General features: G+C 30.2%; 3 protein-coding genes across 3 annotated transcripts; 2 read left to right on the top strand and 1 right to left on the bottom strand.

Moving 5' to 3' along the window:
• LOC130815440 (vesicle-associated protein 4-2-like) lies at positions 1–5,367 on the top strand. The gene is made up of 7 exons (XM_057681917.1): positions 1–499; positions 2,828–2,898; positions 3,449–3,530; positions 3,610–3,731; positions 4,673–4,750; positions 4,863–4,982; positions 5,062–5,367. The coding sequence occupies exons 1-7, from the start codon at positions 265–267 to the stop codon at positions 5,119–5,121; spliced, it is 768 nt and encodes a 255-aa protein (XP_057537900.1). The 5' UTR covers positions 1–264; the 3' UTR covers positions 5,122–5,367.
• A 2,712-nt stretch (positions 5,368–8,079) lies between these two features.
• Positions 8,080–9,048, top strand: LOC130815773 (probable carboxylesterase 2). Its single transcript, XM_057682254.1, has one exon. It carries the CDS (start codon positions 8,080–8,082, stop codon positions 9,046–9,048), a length of 969 nt encoding a protein of 322 aa, XP_057538237.1.
• A 7,017-nt stretch (positions 9,049–16,065) lies between these two features.
• Positions 16,066–23,338, bottom strand: LOC130815439 (sugar transport protein 1-like). Its single transcript, XM_057681916.1, has 4 exons — positions 23,068–23,338; positions 22,096–22,418; positions 17,287–17,913; positions 16,066–16,741 (listed from the first exon to the last, which is right to left on the bottom strand). The coding sequence occupies exons 1-4, from the start codon at positions 23,195–23,197 to the stop codon at positions 16,244–16,246; spliced, it is 1,578 nt and encodes a 525-aa protein (XP_057537899.1). The 5' UTR covers positions 23,198–23,338; the 3' UTR covers positions 16,066–16,243.
• Positions 23,339–24,455: the final 1,117 nt, after the last annotated feature.

Below are 24,455 nucleotides of genomic sequence, written 5' to 3'. Positions count from 1 at the left end.
AAAAAGTCTTCCCCTTTCTCTTTACCTTCATTTTCTCTCTCCTCTAAAAAGCCTAAAACAAAGGACATTCTCACTTCACTCCCCTTTCAATTTCATACCCACTTCTAAAACCTAAAACCCAATAGAAATTCACTACTTTTCAAGCATTTATCACTCATAATAATCAAAATTACCCACCAAAAAATATATACTCATTTAAAGATCATCATATATTCATTATCATAAGATTTGAGATTATATGTTTTGATTTGTGATGGTCCAAAAATGGAAATAATTGACGAAAGATCTGAAGGAGGAGGCAAAATTTGGAGTCTTTTTAAGCGCCCATTTCGTCAACCTATATCTTCCATTTCTTCTTCAACGCATAGTATTACTCACAACAACGGTGAACCCACTGTATCTAATTCTACTACACCTTCCGTTTCTTCAGTTGCTAGATCTTTACTCCCTACACGACGTCGTCTTCGTCTTGATCCTTCCAACAAGCTCTACTTCCCCTGTAAATTCTCTCTCTTTTGGCTTACTATGTAAAGTTGTCTTCTTTTTTATTCTTGTGATCTTAATTTTTTATGAATTGAGTTTTGTTATTTCATGATGATTATGATTTTGGGTTCTTTTTATTTTTCTTTTTTGATGTTATTTTGCTGGGTTTTAGTGATTTTTCATATAGTTTGTTATATGACTGTTGGGTTCTTGTTGATGGATGAAAAAGTAGTTTTTGATAATTTTCAATTGTTAAATGTAGAAAAGTTGTACATTTTAATTTTTATGGATTTAGTGCTTAGATTTCTAAGAACTTTGAAAGCTCCATGCTTTGACCTTTGATTATAATTGTTATGATTTTCAACTTGATGAAGTTGGTAAATTATTGCTCAAATTTATGGATTCATCATTTGATTGTGGAAGTTTTGAGCATCTTCAACATTTTCGACCGCATAGGCACCCAAAAATTGGGAGCCTCATTACTATATTAAGCATTATATGTTAACTGTTCAAATGTACAAAGTTGTTAAAAAATATCGTAATTTTTATTAATTTTTGCTTCGCCTCTGCGTTTGATCATGGGTATTTTATATACTTATATGGTTGTTAGATTCTTGTTGATGAATGGAAATGTAGTTTGATATTTGTTTTGAATTTTTGACAATTTTTGGTTGTTTATGTTAAAAAGGTGTACATCTATGGACTAGTGCTCTGATTTTCAAAGAGGTTTGAAAATTACATGCTTTGACCTTTGATTAGAGTTGGTATTTTTTTGGCCTTGATGAAGTCGTAGATAATGGAGTAGCTGGTATATTTATTGCTCAACTTTATGGATTAACATTTGATCATGAGCTATACATCAATGTTGATGTCCTTTTGATAGTATTTCTTGTACTTGCTTCTGTAGGAGTTACTAGCTAGTGTTATGTCTTATAAAAATTGCATGACTTGTTCGAGGCGAAGGATCATTTGATTTTTAGGTGTAAGTTGTAATTTAGGTATGTTACATAACTTGATTGCGAGTATATGGAGCGCTCTGAATGTCAATATGATAGGTTCTATGCACATAGTTTTATTGTGTTGGGTTCATGTTCCTGCTAAAGTTATGCAGTTTAGGATCTCATGAAACTACTAACCCACCCATTTGCTTATTTGTGTTCAAGGCAATTGACACTAATTGTTTTAGCTTTACATGTCTACTGATAATAGCAAACATCTCGATATTTTTGAGTGATACATTACTCGTATATGAATGTCTATTTTGTTTTGTGATCCCAAGAATGTTAGTTCGGAATTTTCCAACCCCCGAGTTTAGTGTGCTTAAGTTAGTTCAGGTTTCATAAACTCGTGCCTTTTCTTATTTTCAAACAAATTTACTAGAAGTTAGTGCATGCTTTTTTCTAATTAACATACAGTGGTGAAATAGTTGAGGCACTCTCACAAGAAAGATTATCCCAGTCATTCCTTGCTGGTCTTAATCTCCGGTAAAGTAGGAGGCATGTGTTAGGTTAATCACAACTACTGTAAGTCATTGTTACATCTTATGACATGAACCGATTTCGAACTAACGCTGGGTACCATGTAATAAGCAAGGCACTGCACTGCACTTCCCAGTTGTGAACTGAATGTTGTGATAAGTATGCAAGATTTTGTAGGTTGTAACTGAAATGAAACTGCATCACAAGGCTCGAATATAGAATTAAAAAAGTCAAGGGCGTTATGCTTCTCCACATACCGTACGCAGTTTTATGTACGGAAGGGTTATTAGGTTGCCATTGGAACCAAAGCTCCGCATATTTTGATATTGATGTCAAATGAGCATTTCTAGAGAACTTGTAGGGATAATAGATAAGGAAATGAATCATATCTAAGCTAAGATTGTTGCCTTGAAATTTTTGAACATTTTTAGGGAAGTACTTCTAATCGATAGATCTTATGACAAAAAATAGAAGTTTAACATTCTTTGCATGATTAGAGACCATGTAGGATTAAAGACTGAAATTAGAGCAAGATAAAAGAGAATTGGTATTATAATATATGAGTGATTAGCCAATAACATAATTGTGTGTAGGGTAAAGGGAGAGTTGGGGTAGAGTTTTTGCCAGTACCTTAGCTGGTTTCCAGCTTAAGGGTTACTTGGGGAATGGTTTCTAAAATGTAGGTGAGGAGTACGAGAATGAGGGTAGAAGAGAGGGACGCTCATAAAGGGTAAAGGATGATGTGGACTTTTTTTTGCTATTTAGATCCATTCAAGTGATTGTGACACTGGATAAATTTTTTTCGCATGATCAATGGGCATTGTGCATTTGTATAAGCTCTAATGCTTATTTTGTCTGTCTACCAGATGAACCCGGTAAGCAGGTTAGGAGTGCCATAAAGATCAAGAATACAAGCAAGTCTCACGTAGCATTCAAGGTATGCTACTCACTTTAACACTCTGTTTTTGACATTTATGAATAGTGGTAATGGGCTGATGGAAATAAATTTATTTGCGATTTTGATGATCATGTAGCCGACCCCATATTGTTAGGATTAAGGCTTTGCCATGGTTGTACATAAGGGCATTAAGGAAGGAGTGTCGCTCTATATATAATATATATATTAAAAATCATATAAAAATGGTCATCTTACTGGTAAAAAGTTAATGCTTTTATAATTAAAAGTCAAGAGTTCAAACTTCAGACCTTTGCCCTCCATATTTTGTAGCTTAAGGTTTATGGTCTAAATTTTTGCCCCCTCAATATTTTACCTAAGATATGATCATTTTGTTCTGACACACACAACCTGCTATGTAATAAAAAGTGAAGTTCTGTTCTGACAAGTTAGTCAAGCAACGATATGTACTTTAGAGGTGGTCATTTTAAATCTAATACAATGTGTTACCGCTGTGTGGTTGATGAATGGACAAATGGTGCATGCCCATGTGAAAAACTTCCCATCCGATGACTATCTTCTTTTTTTTTAGTTTCAAACAACTGCACCGAAAAGCTGTTTCATGCGTCCTCCTGGAGCTGTTCTTGCTCCTGGCGAGAGCCTCATAGCAACTGGTACAAACTGCTTTTCCCAGACTAGCTTGCTTTCAGTTATCGTTCTTAAATCTTACCAGTGTTCTTGTATATTTGCTAGTTTTTAAGTTTGTGGAGCACCCTGAGAACAATGAAAAACCTTTACTTGAGCAGAAGAGCAAGGTGAAGTTCAAAATCATGAGCCTAAAGGTGAAAGGACCAATGGACTATGTTCCTGAAATGGTGTGTCTATGCTCTTACTCTATTAAGACATCTTTACTTGTTTCAAAATTTCAATATATAGCAATTTCAAGCTCTTGTTTGTTTTGATGTACATATCTTGAAGCGATCTATTATGTGGAATAGTTTACTTTATATGTAGACTTCCTTTCATATCTTTGGATGGAAGATGACGGAAACATATAACTAGAAGTCTACCACTATATCCTCGCCTAATGAGTGTAGTGAGAGAAAAGGACCTAAATGGGTGTGTGCTTCTTGGTCCGTTTTTGGTCGTGTTGCTTATGACCACATATCTGAATGAATTGGGATCTAGGCTTTTTACTCTCTTCACCATAAAAAAGATAAGTTTCAGGCGACATAAGATCAGATGAGTTAGTCATCTAACGGTCAATTATAACCTTAAACTTTAGGACTTTTACGAATTACAGCCACCAAAGATCAAAGATCAAATTCTACAGCGTTCAGGCCAAAACCCAAAATTTTGACCACTTAACTAAAATTCCGACCACTATAATGGTCGGAATTATGTGATTTGGCCTGAAAGCCGTAGACTTTGATACTTTGATAGCTATGATTCGCAAAAAATAAACATTGAGGCTGTAATTCGCAAGTGTTAAACTTTAAGGCTATAATTCGCAAACTATTCTTCGTTCAAATCAATTTTGACAAGCGATACTCAAGGATAAATTTAGTTAGAGCCTTGGAGGGAAAGAAGCTTAAAGAACGGTATAATGAACTGTGCTAGGTGCTCAGTTTTACAAGGGGTAGTCTTGTCTCAACCTGTGAATTACACCATAAGCCCTGTCTGTTTTGTCATATATTTGGACATCCACGGACATTCGCTGTTGCACGTCCATTTTATATAAATATCAATATTCATATACTTAAAGTTTTAATTTTTTAAAACTACTGAAGACGGGTGTGTGATCCTTTTGATACAGTTTGATGAGCAGAAAGATCAAGTGGGCATTGAACAGATACTGCGTGTTGTTTTCCTAGATGTAGAGCGACCTAGTGCTGTAAGCTTTCCCTTCTTTTGTTGTATATTGCCGCAATTTGTTATAATCCAATGTCTGCACATTGAGGCTGCAACCAGTTGAACATGTTTTCTTTCACTTTTTCTATCTCAAGGCTTTTGAAAAATTGAAGCATCAATTAGCAGAGGCTGAAGCCGAGCTTGAAGCACGCAAAAAGCCGTCAGAAGACAATGGACCAAATATAATTGGTGAAGGACTTGTAATAGATGAATGGGTAAGTTTTTACTACATGAATCTAGTTACGTAGAATTTCAACCCGTTTTTAACTTCTGCGATTTCATGTATTGTTTCAGAAGGAGAGGAGAGAGAGATACCTTGCTAGACAGCAGGTAGAAGGGGTGGACTCTGCATAAAAAGGCAACGCGAGAGCTCGTTATTCACCTTTCCCGGGTGTTTTAACCGAGTAAATGTTTCCGATTCCTAGAACTTCACGTAGGCGCATTTGTTCCCACCATTTAGGAAGATTACTGATATCGGGAGGGGTGATGACGCTTCCATTCGCCAAAGAGTTGAGTTGTGATTTAAATGTAGATAAATATGTCTTTTTTGAAGGAGAAATGAAAATTGAGAAAAGGGGGGGGGGGGGGGGGGGGGGTGGTGTAACAATGTTATCTAGCTAAATATTCCTTGTGCTTGTTTTGTGAAGGTGTTTCAAATCAAAATTGCTTCGTTTTTGCCTCGTGTGCATGATCTATCTCGCTTTACACAAATTTGAACTCAGGAGTCTTTTGGTTGACATCTGAATTGCAACTTAGGAAGCAGAACTCGTGAGACCGTGTTGTTGACATGAAACACAGAATTGGCGAAACGGGGATGGTATACCTATCTTCTTAGGTAAGGGGAAAACTTTAAAGGCTGAACCCAAAAACCTTCATTGGAAATTACTTAAGTTCTCTTCCTTTTCTCATTGTAAGAGCTTTTAGTCTCTTCTCTATAGACTTGATATAATTGGAAATTAACTAAATCTGTCATTGTAAGAGTTTTTAATCTGTCAGGGTAAAATTTTTAGGGCTAGGTAAAAAATAAATTGTGTTCCAGTTGGAAATTAAATATCACTTTTATCATTAAAATTCTTACGTCTAATTCTCACATAGTCTTTCCTCTTCTCTTAGAATTTTGAAAAAGGTTGTACGATAATGTTTTTCAAAGATTACTTCTTGCGGGTTTTATGGATTTCAACACAAATGAAATCAAATATATGAACCAAATCTGATATAATATTCAATTTGAATCTTCTAAACTTAAAATTGAAAGTGTGCAAAATTGAATATCCGAATGACATTTGATTCTATATAAATTAAATATGTCACATTTGCTTACCATGTTACCTACTAAGATCCCAAAAATCTAGTACAACTACTTAATACGTACGCCATAGAATTAGGATTGACTTGACCTCCTCATTTAATTCATTTACTAATTTCATTATTTTGTCCTTGTTATGAGCAAATGGTTTTAATCTTTTCACACCAAAAATCTAAGTTTTGAAAATATATATATATATATAACGTATGATTATTGATATTCTATTAATACATCGTATCTATAATTTGTGGACATGTCCAAGTTCAATTTCTTATTAACCAACTAAACTTGGTTATTGTGATTGTTGAAATTGACTTTCAATTTTTATATTTTGACATAATTTTAAAAAGTTTATTTCATATGTATGTTTTTGTTTCTTTAAAGAATTTTTATTTACTAATAATTTTTAAGTTATATCAGATTGTCTTTTAATGAGATATGTTTTAAATAATTATAGATATTTTAATATGTGAACTATCATTCCTACTAAAATAATTGCATGGATAAATAATTACATAGATGAGATATGAAAAATAGAGTTTTAAATTCTTTGGATCTATTATTATTATTCTACTAAAAATAAGTAAATATTATAATTGCATAGATAAAAAAAATTGAGGGTCCTAGCTAGATTCAACTATATCATAGTGGTCTACTGAAAATTGTGATTTTAATATGAAGTAATGTTTTGAGGAGCTTCTTTAGGTAAATCACGATTATTTATTGACTTAATAAAATCATCTTTATGTGGTATGATTAGATAGGAGATGGATTTTGAGTTTTTATTTTAGCTTTTTATACTTTATTTATTTTTTTGTCTTTTTATGATAATTTACGAATCACCGTTATTAATTAGAATTTTCTGCATGTTCATATGTTGGTTCCATACTTCTATGGCTCTAAAATTACTAATTAAGAACAAGTGAGATTAGTTTTCTCTCTAGTTATCACGTGGCTTATGTTTGGCTGATTAATTTCTTATAAATTTAAAGTTGTGTATTATTAAGTTACTAATTAAGAATAATTGATACACTCTTTGATCATATTTTTTTTATGGGTATGAATTATTTTTCATCCTTCCAATAACTTTAATCTTAGTTTCTATGAGCATATGAGCAGAATACACGTAAAATAATGTTGATGATGTCCTTTCGTTTTTTGTTTGCATTGTTTTAAAACTGTAGGTGGATTAGGATAAATCGCCCCTACCCTTTACATAGAAATTAAGAAGTGTATTTTGTATATGGAGAAAAACAAGTTAAAGAATATTAATGTGTGCATTATTATTATTATTAGTGATTTTCCATTTAAAATACACAAAAAATTATAAGTAACTTTTAGATTATGTATTTGAAAATTACATAGTGTGAGTTATACAACAAATTAAATACTTATAACTATCTAATTAATATTTCTAAAATTTATATTGAGTATTTAATAAAAGTTTATTGCTTTCATTAATTTATATAATATTTGTTGTTATGCCACCTAACATTTAAAATCAAACATGTCATGGTTATAGTTATGATCATCAGTTCAGTGTTCCGCACAAAGTAATAACCGATAAGTATACATACCAAAAAAAAATAAAAGTGTAAAAAATTATGAGTTGTCTAAAATTTTGTCACAAATTATTTTTATAATAAAATTCAATTATCACGAAATAAAGTATTATAAAATAATGAGACAAAATACTTGTTGACATTTAATACATGTAGTTGAAAAGTGGTCATGCTACTAAAACTTTTAAATATTGAATTGACTAGAGCACCAATTTTAGTTTTTAAATAAATAATTTGTATTCCCCAATGTGGAAGTGCCAAATCTTGATGCTTCATCCATTGTTGAACCTTCCTATGTCATTCCGTTAGGCCATATTTGTAGGTATATAAACAAGGCTCCTAATGCTTTTTGGACCTTCAAACCAAATTTGCTAATTACTCTTCTTTTGCATCAGTTTAAAATTTTTTTTTCTTTCAAAAAACAACAAACAAACGTAATCTCTAATGGATCAAGCAAAAATCTCCACCACGGAAGTTGTTCATGATGTTTTTCCATACCTTGTTGAGTACAAAGATGGTAGAATCGAGAGACTAGCTGGAACCAATCAAATCTCTCCAGGTTTCGACCCTATAACTAAGGTGAACTCGAAAGATGTTATACTCATACAAAAAATTGGGCTCTCAGCAAGGCTCTACCTTCCATCAAACGAAACGACTTCCAATGAAAAATTGCCGATTGTCATGTATTTTCATGGGGGAGCCTTTATAATAGCCTCCTCTGCGGAGCCACTATATCATAACTTTTGTAATAACCTTGCAAGGTCCGCCAATGCCTTAGTTGTCTCTGTGGATTATAGGAGGGCTCCAGAGTTTCCCCTCCCCATTGCCTTTGACGATGGATGGGCAGCCGTCCAATGGGTGGCTGCCCATGCTAGTGGGAACGGTCCTGAAAACTGGCTTAACAAACAAGTTGATTTCAATAAAGTATTTTTAATAGGAGATAGTGCTGGGGCTACAATGGCCCACCATCTAGCCCCCGAAGTGGTTGAGCATTTAAGTCCGTTTAAAATATGTGGAATCAGCCTTATCCATCCTTATTTTTGGAGCTCCAAACCAATTGGATTTGAGCGATTTGATCCGGTGAGAAGAGACTTGGTTAATAAGTGGTGGGAATACGTTTGCCCATCGGATAAAGGAAGTGATGACCCACTTATAAACCCATTTGCTGATGGAGCTCCAAGTTTTGATCAAGTAAAGTGCGAAAAAATGATTGTTCTTGTAGCGGGGAAGGATATATTGAGAGATAGAGGGAGACTTTATTATGAAGCGATGTTGAAGCATAGAAATGTCGAGTATTTTGAGACACTTGGAGAAGATCATGTGTTTTATTTATTCAATCATCAATCAGAAAAGGCTAAGGTGATAATGTCAAAATTAGCTTCTTTCATCAACAATCAAGAGCGATGCAATTAGACCAAAATTATGAGTTAATTTCGTGGTTGAATACTTTTTTATATATTTTTATATTAAGAGTTTAATTTTCATTTCTCATTATTTATAAAAAAAATTAATTTTATTTTTCTCGCTTGTAGGAATTTTGTAGAGGTACTTTAAATAAAGGATAATGATATTTACAATCCTTAGGGCTGTACATAAAAATCAACAACTCCTCTTTATCACAAATAAATACGACTTTTCAAAAGAATCTAATCTAGAAATTGAAAAACAATTAATATTTTATATAATTTTTTTAACTTTCCAAAGAAAAATAAATGCTAAATTCGTAAAGTGTAATTAATTTCTTATGTTTTAAAGAAAAAATATTATTAAATTACATGAATAAAATACAAGATTTAATCTTATATAGAGCCCTTATTATTGTATATATCATTTTCCTTAAATAAAAACCATGCAATTAGCTAATGAATTTGTACTAAGGGAAATGACAAAGTTCTTTGTAAATTATATTCTAGTTTCTTTGATTATAGAAATTTTTTTCTTTGTAAAATGTGTAGAAAATTGTAGATTATAGAAATTTTTTTCTTGTTACCAAATAACTATATTATATTTTTAAGGGTCGGGTCGCTTTTAAGCGGGTCATTAACGAATGGGCTGAATTAATAACTGGTTATTATTGTATGTATACTTTGATATATACTTTGACGTAAAGGGTCGGATTGAATCGAATAGAACATATTATTATTACGTCACAAATAATTAATGATATTTTAAATAATTGGAAAGATGTAAAATCATAATATTACGTGCGTAGCAATAATTGCAAAGGTTTCAATAAAATTACTGACTTTCTATTCAATTCTCATGCAAGCAGGTTAATGGAGAAATCAATGGTGATTAGAATAATCGTTAAAATGATGACATATTGTTAATTTTCTTATGTTACAAAATCTTGTGATCAAGTCAAATGTTTCGTCTTTTAATAGGCTAATTTGTCCAAGAGAACGGGCGGTCATTATTTTTTTCTAACATTTATTCACCGGTTAAAATGTGATCTAATCCATAATAATAAATATATTTTATTTATCTTGCTAAAAATAATTAGTTTATTCACACACCCAATTAATAAAATTTTTCCCAAAATGAACAACTCATATTAGATTTAACTCAAGGCATTGAAAAGTTTGAAAATCATATATATTAAGTGCATCATGGCAAAATGTTAGTGCAACTTTTAGCTTTACTTTAAGCTACAAAAGTTATACACCCTCAATTTACTATTTTTGTTTTACTTTTAATATATTTTATAAACCGGCAAGATAAATTTTAAATACATTTATGTAAAATTTTAAATTTATCTTAATGTAAAATGTATAATATATATATTTTAAAAGTATATTTATAGATATTAAGTTTCAAATATATTTGAAAAGTATCTAAAAAAAAGTCTATTATAAACTAATTTTTTTTAAAAGGATTATAACTAATATTTTGAAAAGTTAAAGCAACACATTCATGATTAATTAAATTGTGATAATTGTCGGTCATGGTGTCTTGTGAGTGGTGATTATTTTGTAGGTGGTCGGTTTAGTAGTTGAGTATGTGCCATCAATTACTCGTCTCTCCTCAAGAGTTTGGAAATTTTTATTACTTGAATACCCTGCTTTACTTGCGGGGTATTGGATTTTTCAATATTTTTGTGGATTGTTCTCACACAAAACCCTTGTCTATACATCTTGATAGTTACCACCACTTTAGCTTAAGGAAGTTGAGATGATAGTTATTCGGAGTAGTGGTTTAATTGTTGTAGTTATAATTGGAAAATTTGAAATTAATAATTTAATTTTTCACTTATTCGTTGTCAATAATTTTAATTTTAAATTATTTTTTAATAATTCAGTCTTTTTTTTAATTTGCTGTCAGCATATTAATAGGGTATATCGTATGCCGATAGCAAACTAAGGGCAAATGTTGGATTATTATAAAATAAAAGAGTGTGTTGATAGCAAACTAAAGACAAAGATTGGATTATTAAAAAATAATCAAAAGGTGGGATTATTCACGGCGGATGAGTGGAAGATTGGATTATTAATATTAATTTTTTCGTTATCGTATATTAAGCTATATAATTGTATTTATTAGATATTTAGCTACCTAATTAGTTTTTAAATAAATATTGTAAAAAAAGTACAATAATAACTGCTGTAATATTATATATATTGAAAAATGAAAAATCTTAAATCACTATTTTGATTTTGAGACGTTACAAAGTTACAATATATTAAAAATAATTACTTTTCTCACTACACTACATAACTACTCCTTACTTTATCAAACAATGACATTTGTTACACAATACAGTGTTAATAGACTCAACAAGATATTAGCAACTACTTAAATTTGTACAACTAATTCACTACTTTCTCCATGAGTTTTATTTTTAATGTCTTATTTGTTTTTTATTTTCACGTTTGTTATTGTACTAATTTTTAATAATTTTAATTGTACATAATTAAAAATATTAATAAACCTTATGCTGTCAAACTCATTTTATTTGACTATTTTTTAACGTATAAAATAAAATAAAATACAAATAAGAAATGATTAATAAATAGTAAAAGAAAATGAGTATTTAAGAGGAATCGGAGAGAGTATTAATAAGTAACAGGTAACACCTCTTCCTAAATGTTCTTGATTTTCGAGATCCACTACCGAATAAAAAGTCTTCTTAAAATTTATCTCTAATCAAGCGCTTTTGTCAACCAATCCCAAGTACACTTCCTTTCGATCTCATTTTAGTGGAAAGAAAATTTAGTTAAAGAATAAGACAAAAAACAAGTAAATGATTAAAATAAGTAGTTAAAATGGAAATAGAACATAAATTTGTAAATGACATTAAACGAAAAAATATACGACCACCTATCAATAAAAATAAGAATACAAAATTATTGATATAAATTAAAATAAAAAATAATGCAAAATGAAATAAATAGAGGATTTAAAATCGCTTTTTTTATTACAATAACTAGTATGAAATTATGTATAAAAAAAATACTATGTACCATAGAATTCTCTTTTAACATATGTGTTGTGGCATATATATTAGATAAAATGGAATAAGTCCCTAGCATTAAAGTCGATTGCAAAGTATGCAAGAGTCACTTTGATACAATTTCACACGTAATTAAAGTACTTTGAAAACACAATGATAAAGCGTGTATACGCGAGTTGTAATCAATTAGTCGACAGTGCATTCTTTCATACAGCTAAAAGTATAAAAGCATGAAGCATTATCCAGTTTTTAAAAACTCATTGCAAGAAATATAGTATAGGAAAATAGAATATTAGTAAAATATTTTATTTTATATTTTATATTATTTTGATTTAATTTTAATATTTAGTTTTCTGATTAGATGGTTAAATAGTGTATAAATAGAGGTATTCCTCTTGTTAAATAACGAATACAAATAAAGTATTCACCAGACTAAACCCAAACTAAATTCCGCATTATGATTTTCTATAAAACTTTATCGGCAATTTATCATTGATCATAATCGACCAAAATTGATCTAAATAAAAACCAAAACCAATCAAATCAAACCAAACCAAAACAAACTAAAAACTATGATATTCCAACTTTTTAAAAAAATGACCCAAAAATTTGAACAACCAATCCAAATTGAAAAACTAAACTACCAAAATTACACCACATGGTGTAAATAAATGAAAACAGAAATATGTGATCGGGGGAAGCTTAACCATATCACCGCCATCTCTCCATCCACCACCACCACAAATCAACAATGGGTCCAAAATGATTGTATAGTGATCTCATGGATCATCAAAAATATCGATCGAGATCTTATAGAATATTTTCTCAACTACACTACCTCCGCTCAAGATTTATGGACAAGAATACACTTCATTCTCGGACCCGTTACGCTACCTGCTGTTGATGAGACCGTTCAACGTGAGGTCGTGAGAAGGAAAAGTATGGTAGAAAAGACATCATCGGAATTTAATCCCTCATAAAATCAAAAAACCAGATTTAAAAACAAAACCACTCAAAAATCAAAACAAGAAAACCAAAATCAAGAGGAATCAAACGAAAAAGAAAAATGGGGAAGGGGTTCAAAAAAGAGAGAAAGAAAGAATACAACACGTAGGAAAAGAGGGGTGATTCTTTCTAAAATAATCCATTTTACACTAATAAGAAGCAAAACATACAACCCTTCAATCCCCGCGGTCCACTTACCCAATTACCCAAAAATAAACTTACCCAATCTTCTTTACCCATTTTCTCACCCTTTAAAAATGTGGCCTTTTATCCAAACCCAAAAAATTGAAAATCAATCGTGACAAGTTTATCGAAAAGATTATCAAAATGTCCTTTGTAAAATCAAAGATCAACTAACAGATTTTTTAATCAAGACAATTGGCTCAAAAACATTGCAGAATATTTATGACAAGTTCGGTCTCGGTGATCCCAAGACCAAACTTGAGGGAGAGTGTAGGAAAATTGAATATTAGTAGAATATTTTATTTTATATTTAATATTATTCTAATTTAATTTCCTTAATCTTAATATTACGTAATATTTAGTTTCCTTATAAGATGGTCAAATGATGTATAAATAGAGGTGTTTCTCTCATTGAATAACGAATACAAACCAAGTATTCACCAGATTTAACTCAAACCAAATTCCGCATTATAATTTTCTACATATACATTATGATTTTCTACATATACATGAATTTATTCACAATTAATATGAGTCGGTGTAATTGTGAGACGTGTTCTATATATAAATTAAATAGATTAATTAATATATTATTGGCATACAAAATCTATCTTATAAGAATAACTCCAATTCATTTACTCTTGAAACTCGCTCGTGCAACAATGTATTCATATTTTGTAATGTTACCTTATCATTATTACTCCTATTAAGTTGAGCTTCTCTATAAAATATCGTCTGTTGATAAGATGATTTCAGATCAAAGAGCTCATGTGCTAATAATAATATTAGTTGAGTTATCCAACTTATAGAAAATCTCACAATGAGACAGTCTTATATAAAAATTAGCGTATTAAGTTACATGCACTATATCATCTTGTTGACAAAATTTCCAAATATACGATCTCACAGGGCAACATTAGTGATTTAGTGTGATGTTTATTAGTATATTGATGGGTTACTTTAACTACCATACGTTTTAGAGGAGGAACCTTTTATATTTGTGTGTAATTAACAACTCTTCTCTTATATATGTGGGCTTGAACATACGAGTCTATTGGTGGTCATGGGCTTTTTCCACATGGTCCTATGACAATTTATCATGATATTAGTGATAACTTCTTAGATCCTCTGGGGTTCATAAAAAATGGTGGTCTGGTGCGCTAACATGTGAAGTAGAGTACATTGAGTAAATGATCCGGTGTTTTAGTGTGATGTTGATTCAACCCAAATTTAGACCCACATTTGATGGTTTAGTGTGATCTTGACTCAGCCCAATTTTAGACAATTTTACAGTTAGACCTTATTAAATAAGAATTGGTCTTGACGTGATGGTATTAGGTCCAATATAATGGAACAAACACATGTCCAAGTTGTTTGAAAATATTAGGCCCAATACAATGTGACAATAGTCTTGCTGATCTCAAAAATGCAATAAGCAACCTCAACATATATCTCTTCAAATGCCCCATTATTCATCTTAACGTTGTTTGAATTTGACTCTTACTAATAATTAGGGATGGCAATGGGTCGGACTCGGCTTGGATTATACATACTCCGACTTTGCTGCGGATTTTAGTCGAACTTTTTTTTTCAGTCCACCTCCACTCGGAGTCGGATTATGCATACTCCAAGTTTGCCCTGACTCGGACTCTCGAACCCCCAACGGAGTCGGATTATTATCAAACTTTATCGTTGTGATATTGTACTAATGATTTAAAGCATACGAAGTTAACAAAATATAATTTTCATATACAATTTAACAGAAAAATATGTACTTTTCAATTCAAGTTTAACATGAGAAATATTCCTAATACTACAATTTAACAAAATTTTCTCGCGTTTTGATTTGGCGTATTTTATTTCTCTTCATCTGATTTGTCGTATTTTGATTGATTGATCTAAATAAAAATACCAAGTAGTTTTTCAAAATCAAAAATTACAATTAGTATGAGAGAGAGCTTGAAATAGTCACGTCCAGAATTTTAAAGGAAACAAAATATTGGGTTAAAAGTCAAATTCAAAGTCGGATTTCCTTCAGGGTCAGAGTCGGGTTGGAGTGTCGGATTTTTAATAAGGTCCAACTCCGGTCCGTCTCTAACTCGAATTCGGATCGTAAAGTCGGAATTGGAGTCGAATAACCTTTTCCTCGGATTCGAATCGGATTATTTTCCTCAGATCAAGTCGAATTAGGATCGGATTCAGACTGAATTGCCATCAATCTCATGCCAATCATCTAATTAAGACATAGCATCCTTAAAAAGCATGAACTTCTTTAGTAATTCCTTTGGAATAATCTTATCCACATTACTTTTATTTCATTTTTGTTAAATTTAAAGCATTCTTTACACCACCACTAAATCTTTTTAAACAAAGTAGTAGAAGGTGAATCTAAAATAAAGCTTGTCATTCACTCTTCTTTGGCTACATAATAAGCAAAATGTTCACTTAGCCATGTTGTTCGTTTTTGTTTTTGTTTTTGTTTTTGACTTTTATATTATTGACATGAAAATCATGACTTAATTTAATGATTAAACGTTTTTTCTTTCACCCTTGTAACATAGGTTTATTTTTCTAATCTATCACAAATAAAAAAATGCTACTAGTTTGTCAAATTTTGGGTCTAGACACACTATTTTTCCTTAATAAACAATCAACATAAAATTAATTAATTTTATAAGCCGTTGCAATAAAATTGTAAATGCTACTGATTGGTAAAACATAGTAACTTTCAAAACACCCTTTTATCCAATATCAAATTGCATGCCTCAAGATAATACTTGTGAGACACTAAATAAACAAAAAGTAAACCATTATATTTGCTTGTTCATTCAATTATATATTTGATAAGCGTACATCCTTAAACCCAATTCATACCACATGATGATAACATCTTAAATCTAATCTAAAGAAATAAATACAATTATGTATATTCATGCAATTATAATAACCAATCCTAACAAAACAATCAAATCAATAAACAGACTTAGTACCACCAAGTCCATTCTTAGTCTTACCCATTTCAAGATTAGCACCAGCATGAGGAAGATCTTCATCAGGAATATATTTACCCCAAAACCAATGGTTTTTCCAAACAATGCTCATTTCTTCAATGGGAACTCCCTTAGTTTCAGGGAGGAAGAGGTAGATGAAAACCGACATAACGAGGACGAAAAAGGCGAAGAAGAGGAAGAGTCCGAACTTAAGATGGCAAAGCATAGTCAAGAAGATCTGAGCAATAACAAAAGTGAAGAACATGTTTACGGATACGTTGATACTTTGGGCTGCTGAACGAATCTCTAATGGGAAGATTTCCGAGGGTACAAGCCAACCTAATGGACCCCATGACCATGCAAAGGCGGAGACGTAGATGCATATGAAGAGTACCACTACTATGGCGTACCATTGTGGCAGATTTGTTACGTTTCCACTCACTCCAAACTTTACTCCTATGCATATTGCCACCGCTATCTGCAAAAGGGTAAAAATTTTTTTAAAAAAAAGTCAAAAATAGTTATAAGATTAGATGGGATCAAATTAGACGAGATGAAAAAATAGTTGTTATATTATTATTTGTTGAAAAAATTTGTAGAAATCTTAAAACAGTATTTTTTTCGTAATATCTTGAAAACAAGTAGCTACTTGCACTAACAAGTGCTATTTAAATTGCGATTATCATGAATAATAATATTTGTCCTAAAAAACTGTTGTAATTACTCTCCTAAAACCATTAAGATCAAGCTAGTTAAGCTGCTATGTCAAACACGCTCTTAACTTTTTATGTATAGTATATAGAAGTAGTTATTTTTAAAACATTAAAAAATAATTAGTATCTATTTTTTTCTACATTTTCCTAAACAACTACTTGTAACCGAACACTCTATATAAGCGGTTAAAAGTTAACACGTTTTACTAAAAGTAACCTGTATAATTTAGACTAATAATAATAACAGACTATTTTCACAACTACTTTATGTGGAACAAGATCAAAATGGACAAGTGATTAAAAAAAGTACCTGGCAGATGAACATTTGAACACCACCTTCAAGGAAGAGGAACCTACGACCCCATTTATCAACACCATAAATAGAAACCAAAGTAGCCAAAACATTAACACCACCCGTAATAACAGCAGACATAAGCGAATTATCATCTTTAAACCCAATTGTCTTAAACAACACCGGCGCATAAAACATGATCACATTAATCCCCGTAAGTTGTTGGAAAAAGGGGATCATAATAGCCATAGTTAGATGAGGACGATACTTCTTTTCTAGAAGGTTCCTCCACGGATGTTCCACCTTCTTAGAAGCTTCGCTAGCCGCCACCAAGTCATTAAACTCCTCTTCCACGTCATCAACACCCCGAACTCTTCGGAGCTTCGTGATGGCTTCGTCACGTTTTCCACGTTCGATTAAAGAGTTAGGGGTGTCGGGCAGGATCAAGGAGCCGATACCGATGATTATGGCGGGAACCATTGCACCACCTAGACTTAGTCTCCAGCCCCAATCGTGGATTTTGGCGAAGAAATAGTTGAGTACGTTGGCGATTAAGATACCGATTGTGATGGAGAGTTGGAAACCAATGTTGAGTGATCCTCTGTATTTGTAGGGTGCCATTTCTGATAGGTACAGTGGGACTGACTGTCGTATATACATACATAATTATATATGTGCTTTTGTTAGTACTATAATAGGATTAATTAATATAATAACATAAATTTGTTGTGAGAGACGGTCTCTTCGAGAGACGTATTAAATGAATATGTCGTCTCTTTAAAAGACAGTCTCTTACAAGAGTAACTGATACAATAATTATAAAAAAGCATATGTTGGATCGGATGATCAGTCTATACTATGGCCCGAGTTATTTTATTTAAAGCCCTAGACGATGAATTGTGTTAAATGTTTACATTTCATTAAACCAAAGCCATTACATAGCTAGTAGCTACCATTAAGGTAGAATTTGTGGTTAAATGTACGTAATATTATCCTTATTAATAATAACAAAAAGATTGTTTTCAATTGATGTTTGGCAATAAATATTATTTACAATTTTACAGAAATAAAATGTTCATGCATATGATTTGATGAGTTATTAAAGGACACTTGATGATGTATTGTGTTAATACTAATTTTACAATTTTGATATATAGACAATCAAGCCACTCACTTTCTTGAGTTGAACTCAGTCTGTTTCATATTGTTGGTTACATTGAAAATAATTTATATACGGAGAAAGGAATTTTAAACATAATTTTTCTAAGTATAAAGAAGTTCAAATGTATTTTCTTGGGTAGAAATATACTTTAAAAATACGTAAAAATCGAATATAATCAACATTGTAAAATGTATCGATTAGAATTCTAGCACAAAAAAATTCTTAGCTTACACTATAATTTGATACTCCATCCGTTCCTTTTTATTTGTTCAATTTTTTTTCTCGTATTTCAAAACAAATTTTGATCCTCGAGATCTCATAGTACGCATAATAAAAAATTGTAAAAATTATATAATAAAATTTTTTGCATCAATACGAATCTAACAAAATCACACATGAATATATTTTGTTTAAGATATATACTTCAAAAATCAATTTAAATTTTTGTCTCATAAAGTGGAAAAACTTGAAATGGATAAAAAATAACATTGGGAGAGTAGCTTTTTTAGAAGAAAAGGAATGGAGGTGAGAAGGGATGGATGAGAAAAAAAGGGGAAGGAAAATTGGAGTGTTTTCCTTTTTACACTATAAAAAATAGAGTCAATTGTAATGTGACTTTTAAGATATCAATTTATGTCATTTATCAAATGTGACCAACAAATTTGCTAACATATGTAGAGTGTCATAAATTAAAATTTGAATATCATAATAATACTCTAAAAATAACGATATTTTGATGAAGTGTCAAAAATAATTAAATATTGCATCATGATTGATTCTTTTTTTGTAATGTTAAAAAGAAAATTTTATTTGACACCTCTTTCTTTTAATTTTCTTCCCTTTATTTCTCTCACTTATTCGATTATTATTCAAATATCTTTTTTCCGGTATCTTCTATATATCAAAACATAATGTTCACATATTGCTTTCGAATGACCTAGCTCATTTATTAAACAACAAATGAAGTACTCCCTCCAATTCAATATTATCGTCCCATTTACTTTATGCATTCTATCTAATGCACTTATTATTCAATCTTTAATATCTCTAATTTTGCATTATTAAAAATTATGAAAAGTTAACATGAATTGAGACGAATCAAACAAGATTTCACATGACTATGTTTTAATTTGTAGATTAATAATAAAATACAAATTAAAATTAAGAGATAAATAGTGTTTAAAAAGCAAATAAAACAAATTGGATGGAGTACCACTTAAATGATAAATACAATTTTAAAGAAACATGTGGATCAATATTATTGGACAATAGATTTCGAAAAAACATTTTATTGGTAACTACGTATAAAGCTTCTGGGATAAGGAAAAGGTTTCTGGTTGATGACCAAACAAAGCATAGTTACGCACGTTTTGACTTTTTGACTACAAATAAATCTCCATAGAACATTATATATCGATAATTCATAATTAATAATTGTAATTTGTAAATTATTATAAAAAATAATAATAATAATAATAAAATAAATAAAATTAGCAAAGATAAATTGAAATCATATAGCTCTCATTCTATCAAATACTACCACATAAAGGTGATTTATTAACTTCATAAACCACCGTTATTTATTAAGACTTCCTCTATTATTTATTTAAGGATACATTAGAAAATTTCTAAATGTAATAAAGATATAAAATCAATAATTATATATTTACTAAACCAAGCAATTGAACTTATGAAGACTTATTATATTTTAAATTTCGAAATAAGGATAATTTTTCAAGGTAAAATAAAAAGGAAAATTTATTTTTGATTTTATAGATGATATGAATCAAATTATAACAGATATAGAAAGAAATAAAGGTCGTGATTCTCAAAAGTAATAAACAATTATATTTTTATAAGTAATCAGCCATTTGTATTGATTGTGTATTATTTATAGTCTTCAAGATAATATATATATATATATATATATATATATATATATATATATATATATATATAAGTATTAAATTACTATGTTTACGTTGGTGAAATTGAAAGCTTTAGAAGAAAATGTGATTAGGAGAGAAAAGTATGCAAAATGGGAAAAAAATAACAATACTTTTTTGTCCATATCCCATGTTTGAGATTTGTTTAAATTTCCAATAAAAAGTAAACTAAAAGACTTGAATTTCCACATTCAAGTAAATAAATAAATGATAATTAATGAATAATAATTGCAAATTTCCCCAACAACTTTTTTGAAGTTTGAATTTGAAGTCCAATGCATGAACGTTCATAAATCATAATTATATATTAACAATTCTTTTTCGGAAATTATTTTGTAATAATATTAGCAATTTTTTTTGATATGAAAAATAGTAATGATTACTCTCTCCAATTTACAGTGTGCTGTATTGATTTGGCAAAAATATTAAAAAAGATAGGAATCAATTTAAATTGTAAGTGATATGTGATTTTATTTAAGGATAAAGTAATAAAAAAAATTTGAATTAAAGTGAAATTTTAAAAGTAAATAGTAAAAAACAGATACTATAAATAGAAATGAAATATTTGAAGTGAACTTACCAAAACGAAATTGGGTAGTGAATATATTTGAAAAATAAAGGAGTAAAAGAGAAGAGTAAAGCATTGAATCTATTTAATCAACTAATAATGATGTTATCTTTGATTAAACATTATTGGACTGACTGTAACAAGCATTATATTTTCTTGTTCACATATAATATGTGAAGAAATAGTGCATGATGGATAAATAAGGAAATTTAATTTATTATATCAAAATGACTCCACAAATATATGATATGATTTTGTGGGATATATTTCTATCATACTGTTTGTATTAATTTATTTATTTTTTTTGATTGAAAGATATTTATTTTGACGAGTCATTTTCATGGCTAAAGATATACAGATCATGTCCATCATACAATCCTAAATGCAGGCCATTACTGAAGCATAGTTTTCTGTAACTCTCAAGTGATGAAATTATGTATACCTATTTAAGTTCAGATAAAGACCTATAAATTTATATATGTAGGTGAACGATCATAAATCATAATTTTTTTTTTTTTAACAGAGAAGTAATATTTAAGTTTTTCTAAAGCAATTATGTAAAAAAATTGCCAATATTTTTTTGGCGTTAGAAGTTTAGAACTAGAAAAATATCCTTTACTCAAAATATCAAAATTAACACAAAATCCTTCAAAAAAACCTCTTTAAACCCAAAAAAAAAAAATTAATTTAATTTTTCTCAAACATATTCGCGTTTGTCAATCTATACAAAAAACACAATTAAAAAGCTAAAGATCACAAACATCAAACAACAAAAACCATATCAAAGTTTTGATTCCTAACATATATCAACATGAAAAATCATCTCTAACAAAAACTACTTATATTTTAATGCTTATAGTAGTATACAACTAATTAAGGTAAATCATTTTCGGTAAATCAAATCAAATCAAATCAAATAAAAAAAGGTATTTTTCATGTTTTTTCATTTATTTTTATTTATAGGCATTTCTCAAGTGGTCTCATTAGCTATAAGTCTGACTCATTTATCTCCTTAGATAAAGATATTATATTATAATTTAATATTTTCAGATCCTCTTTCAATTTTGATTATATGAGTAGTACGATTAAAAAACATATATTTTTCATGAATTTTTTTTTGTACGAGAGAAGAAAAAAAAAAAGGTTATTACCTGATTGGCGAATCCAATACCGAAACCAAGAAGAATACGACCAACAATGAGCATAGCAACATTTTGAGCTAAGGCATTAATGATAGCACCAGCACAGAAAAGCACTCCTCCAAATAACATGGATAATTTCCTACCAAACTTTCTTGTCACAGTTGACGCCACCAATGAAGCCAACAAAGCAGCCAAATACAAAGATGAAGTAAACAACGTTAATGTTGCACTATCAAATTTGCAGTACTGATTTGTTGACTTGTCTGCTGTTTGCTTTTCATATACTGATGGGAAAAAACTTGACAAGAAATCCGGCATAGATGTCACTCCACCTATATCCATACACAAAGCATACTTAAAATTCAAGACGGAGTAAAAATATACAATAATTTATTAGGTTTTACATTTTTTTAATTAGGAAGATTAAAAAATAAGAGAATTTAATCGTACCAATCCAACTCTTGTTATTACGGTCAATTTGAATTTTAAGACTAAAAACAAGCAATATACTAAACTAAATTTACAAAATCAATATAAAGTTAGAAACTAAACTAAACTAAATTTGAGGTTCATTTGTGGTCGAGTATTTGCATATGTCCAAAAACACTTCTCTACAAAACCCGAAAACTAGAAACTAAACTTAACTAAATTTGAGATTCATTAGTTTACATAGGTTCCAGGGCCAGCCCTATAAGGGAGCAAGAGGGGCTTGCGTCTATGACCCATCCCAAAAAACTAGAACAAGCCTTACTCAGTTCATATTTTTCTAATAATCCCGAGACTCCTACTCTTTCACTTCTATATAATGATTAAGAACCCACAATTATTATCTTGCCCTAGGTGTCTTAAAGCTCAGGGTCGGCCCTAAATTAGGTTGCTCTATTTGGTGGGTAGTTGCACATGTCTAGAAACACCCCTAGTCGACAGATGCTACAATTTCCCAAAACTAGAAAAAAAGTGAGTACTTTTGAAACAAAATACCTGAAATTCCGATATCATAACCGAAGATTAAACCACCCATTGAACCAACAATACAAGTAACAAGAACATAAGGGGTTAGTTTTCCGGGGTATTCTTTCCCCCCCTGAGTAACAAATCCTCCGGCCGGCATTGTTTTTGTTGTTTGATGTTCTTGGGTTATTCAAGAAACAGAGGAACAAAAAAACAGAGGAAGAGAAAGAAGAAGAAAAAGAGAGTAAAGAGAATAAAGAAAAGGGTTGTATGGGGTTAGGTTTATATAGAAATAGAAAAATATATCTTCTCTAATTCTTGTAGGAAATTGTGTTTTATATAATAAATAAATAAATAATAAAAGATATCTCCTTGTAGGGTAATTTTAGTTGCGTATCTTTATTTGTGGAATAAGGAAAAAAGTAGCTGTCAATTGGAATTAAAAAGATAATAATATTTGTGTGAATGAATAATAATAATAATGATAATAATAATAATAATAATTATTATTATTATTATTATTATTATTATTATTATTATTATTTTGCGTAATTTATTGGAAAATATTTTTAAAGGATAAGATTAATGAGGAAAGCATTGACTTGGAGTTTCTTTAGAAATTTAAGTGTTTACACTTTTGTGCGTATTAGAACGTTGGGATTAGATGGAACTTTTCCACACTCTTAACTCCACATAATCGGGTTTTTTAGGTGAATACTTTCGCAAAATAGCTTATTGAGCGATTGTAGTTTATTTTGATGCAATTAGAGAGTTGTATGGTCAAATTAGTCAATGCTAAAGCTTGGTTAATTAACTGGTTAAAACAACATATTGTTACGAATAAGTTGTTTTTAAACAAGTTGCTCATAATAGCGAATTCAAAATCAGCTGAGCAGCGGGTTCAAAATCGACTGTTTAAATCAATTAATAAAATTAACTAGTTAAATTAGTCACTATAATCAGCTATCATATACCAACTATTAGTCATTTGCCAAACACCCTCATTAGCTTGTTAAGTTTGTGATAGGACTTAAAGCATGAGTATGACTCTTTATTCTTAATAAAGCATGAGTCGGACTATTTTTTAACAATAATACACGTTAAATTTCTTTAATTTTGAAAGAGATTTTAAAAGTTGGTCGAATCAATTGACCAAAAAAGCAGCTCATCTTTATTTAACTTTTTACCTGTTAAAATATTAAACGAACTATTTCAAATTTACCCATTTGAAGACGTGGGTAAGTTTTTGAATCTTATTAGGTGGTCAATTGTGTAAGGATCAATGCTAAAAATAACAAGATTGAGGACAAAAGAGGTCATTCCTTTAGACAGCTCATATGTTGCTACTACAAATTAGTCTACATCACTAGTGAAAAAATTTGCAAGTGGTAGTTCATAAAATCAAATAATAACGTTTT

This window comes from Amaranthus tricolor, chromosome 6 (genome assembly GCF_026212465.1).
Source record: "Amaranthus tricolor cultivar Red isolate AtriRed21 chromosome 6, ASM2621246v1, whole genome shotgun sequence".
Classification (NCBI taxonomy): Eukaryota; Viridiplantae; Streptophyta; class Magnoliopsida; order Caryophyllales; family Amaranthaceae; genus Amaranthus; species Amaranthus tricolor.
Note: the sequence above shows the minus strand (reverse complement) of the source record. Positions and strands in the feature narration are given on the sequence as shown.

Coding starts and splice junctions, on each gene's coding strand:
- LOC130815773 (XM_057682254.1), top strand. CDS start 8,080: ATGGATCAAGCAAAAATCTCCACCACGGAAGTTGTTCATGATGTTTTT.
- LOC130815439 (XM_057681916.1), bottom strand. CDS start 23,197: ATGCCGGCCGGAGGATTTGTTACTCAGGGGGGGAAAGAATACCCCGGA. Junction 22,419..23,067: donor TTATGATATCGGAATTTCAG/GTATTTTGTTTC, acceptor GTATGGATATAG/GTGGAGTGACATCTATGCCG. Junction 17,914..22,095: donor GTATTGGATTCGCCAATCAG/GTAATAACCTTT, acceptor TATATACGACAG/TCAGTCCCACTGTACCTATC.
- LOC130815440 (XM_057681917.1), top strand. CDS start 265: ATGGAAATAATTGACGAAAGATCTGAAGGAGGAGGCAAAATTTGGAGT. Junction 2,899..3,448: donor AGTCTCACGTAGCATTCAAG/GTATGCTACTCA, acceptor CTTTTTTTTTAG/TTTCAAACAACTGCACCGAA. Junction 3,732..4,672: donor TGGACTATGTTCCTGAAATG/GTGTGTCTATGC, acceptor CTTTTGATACAG/TTTGATGAGCAGAAAGATCA.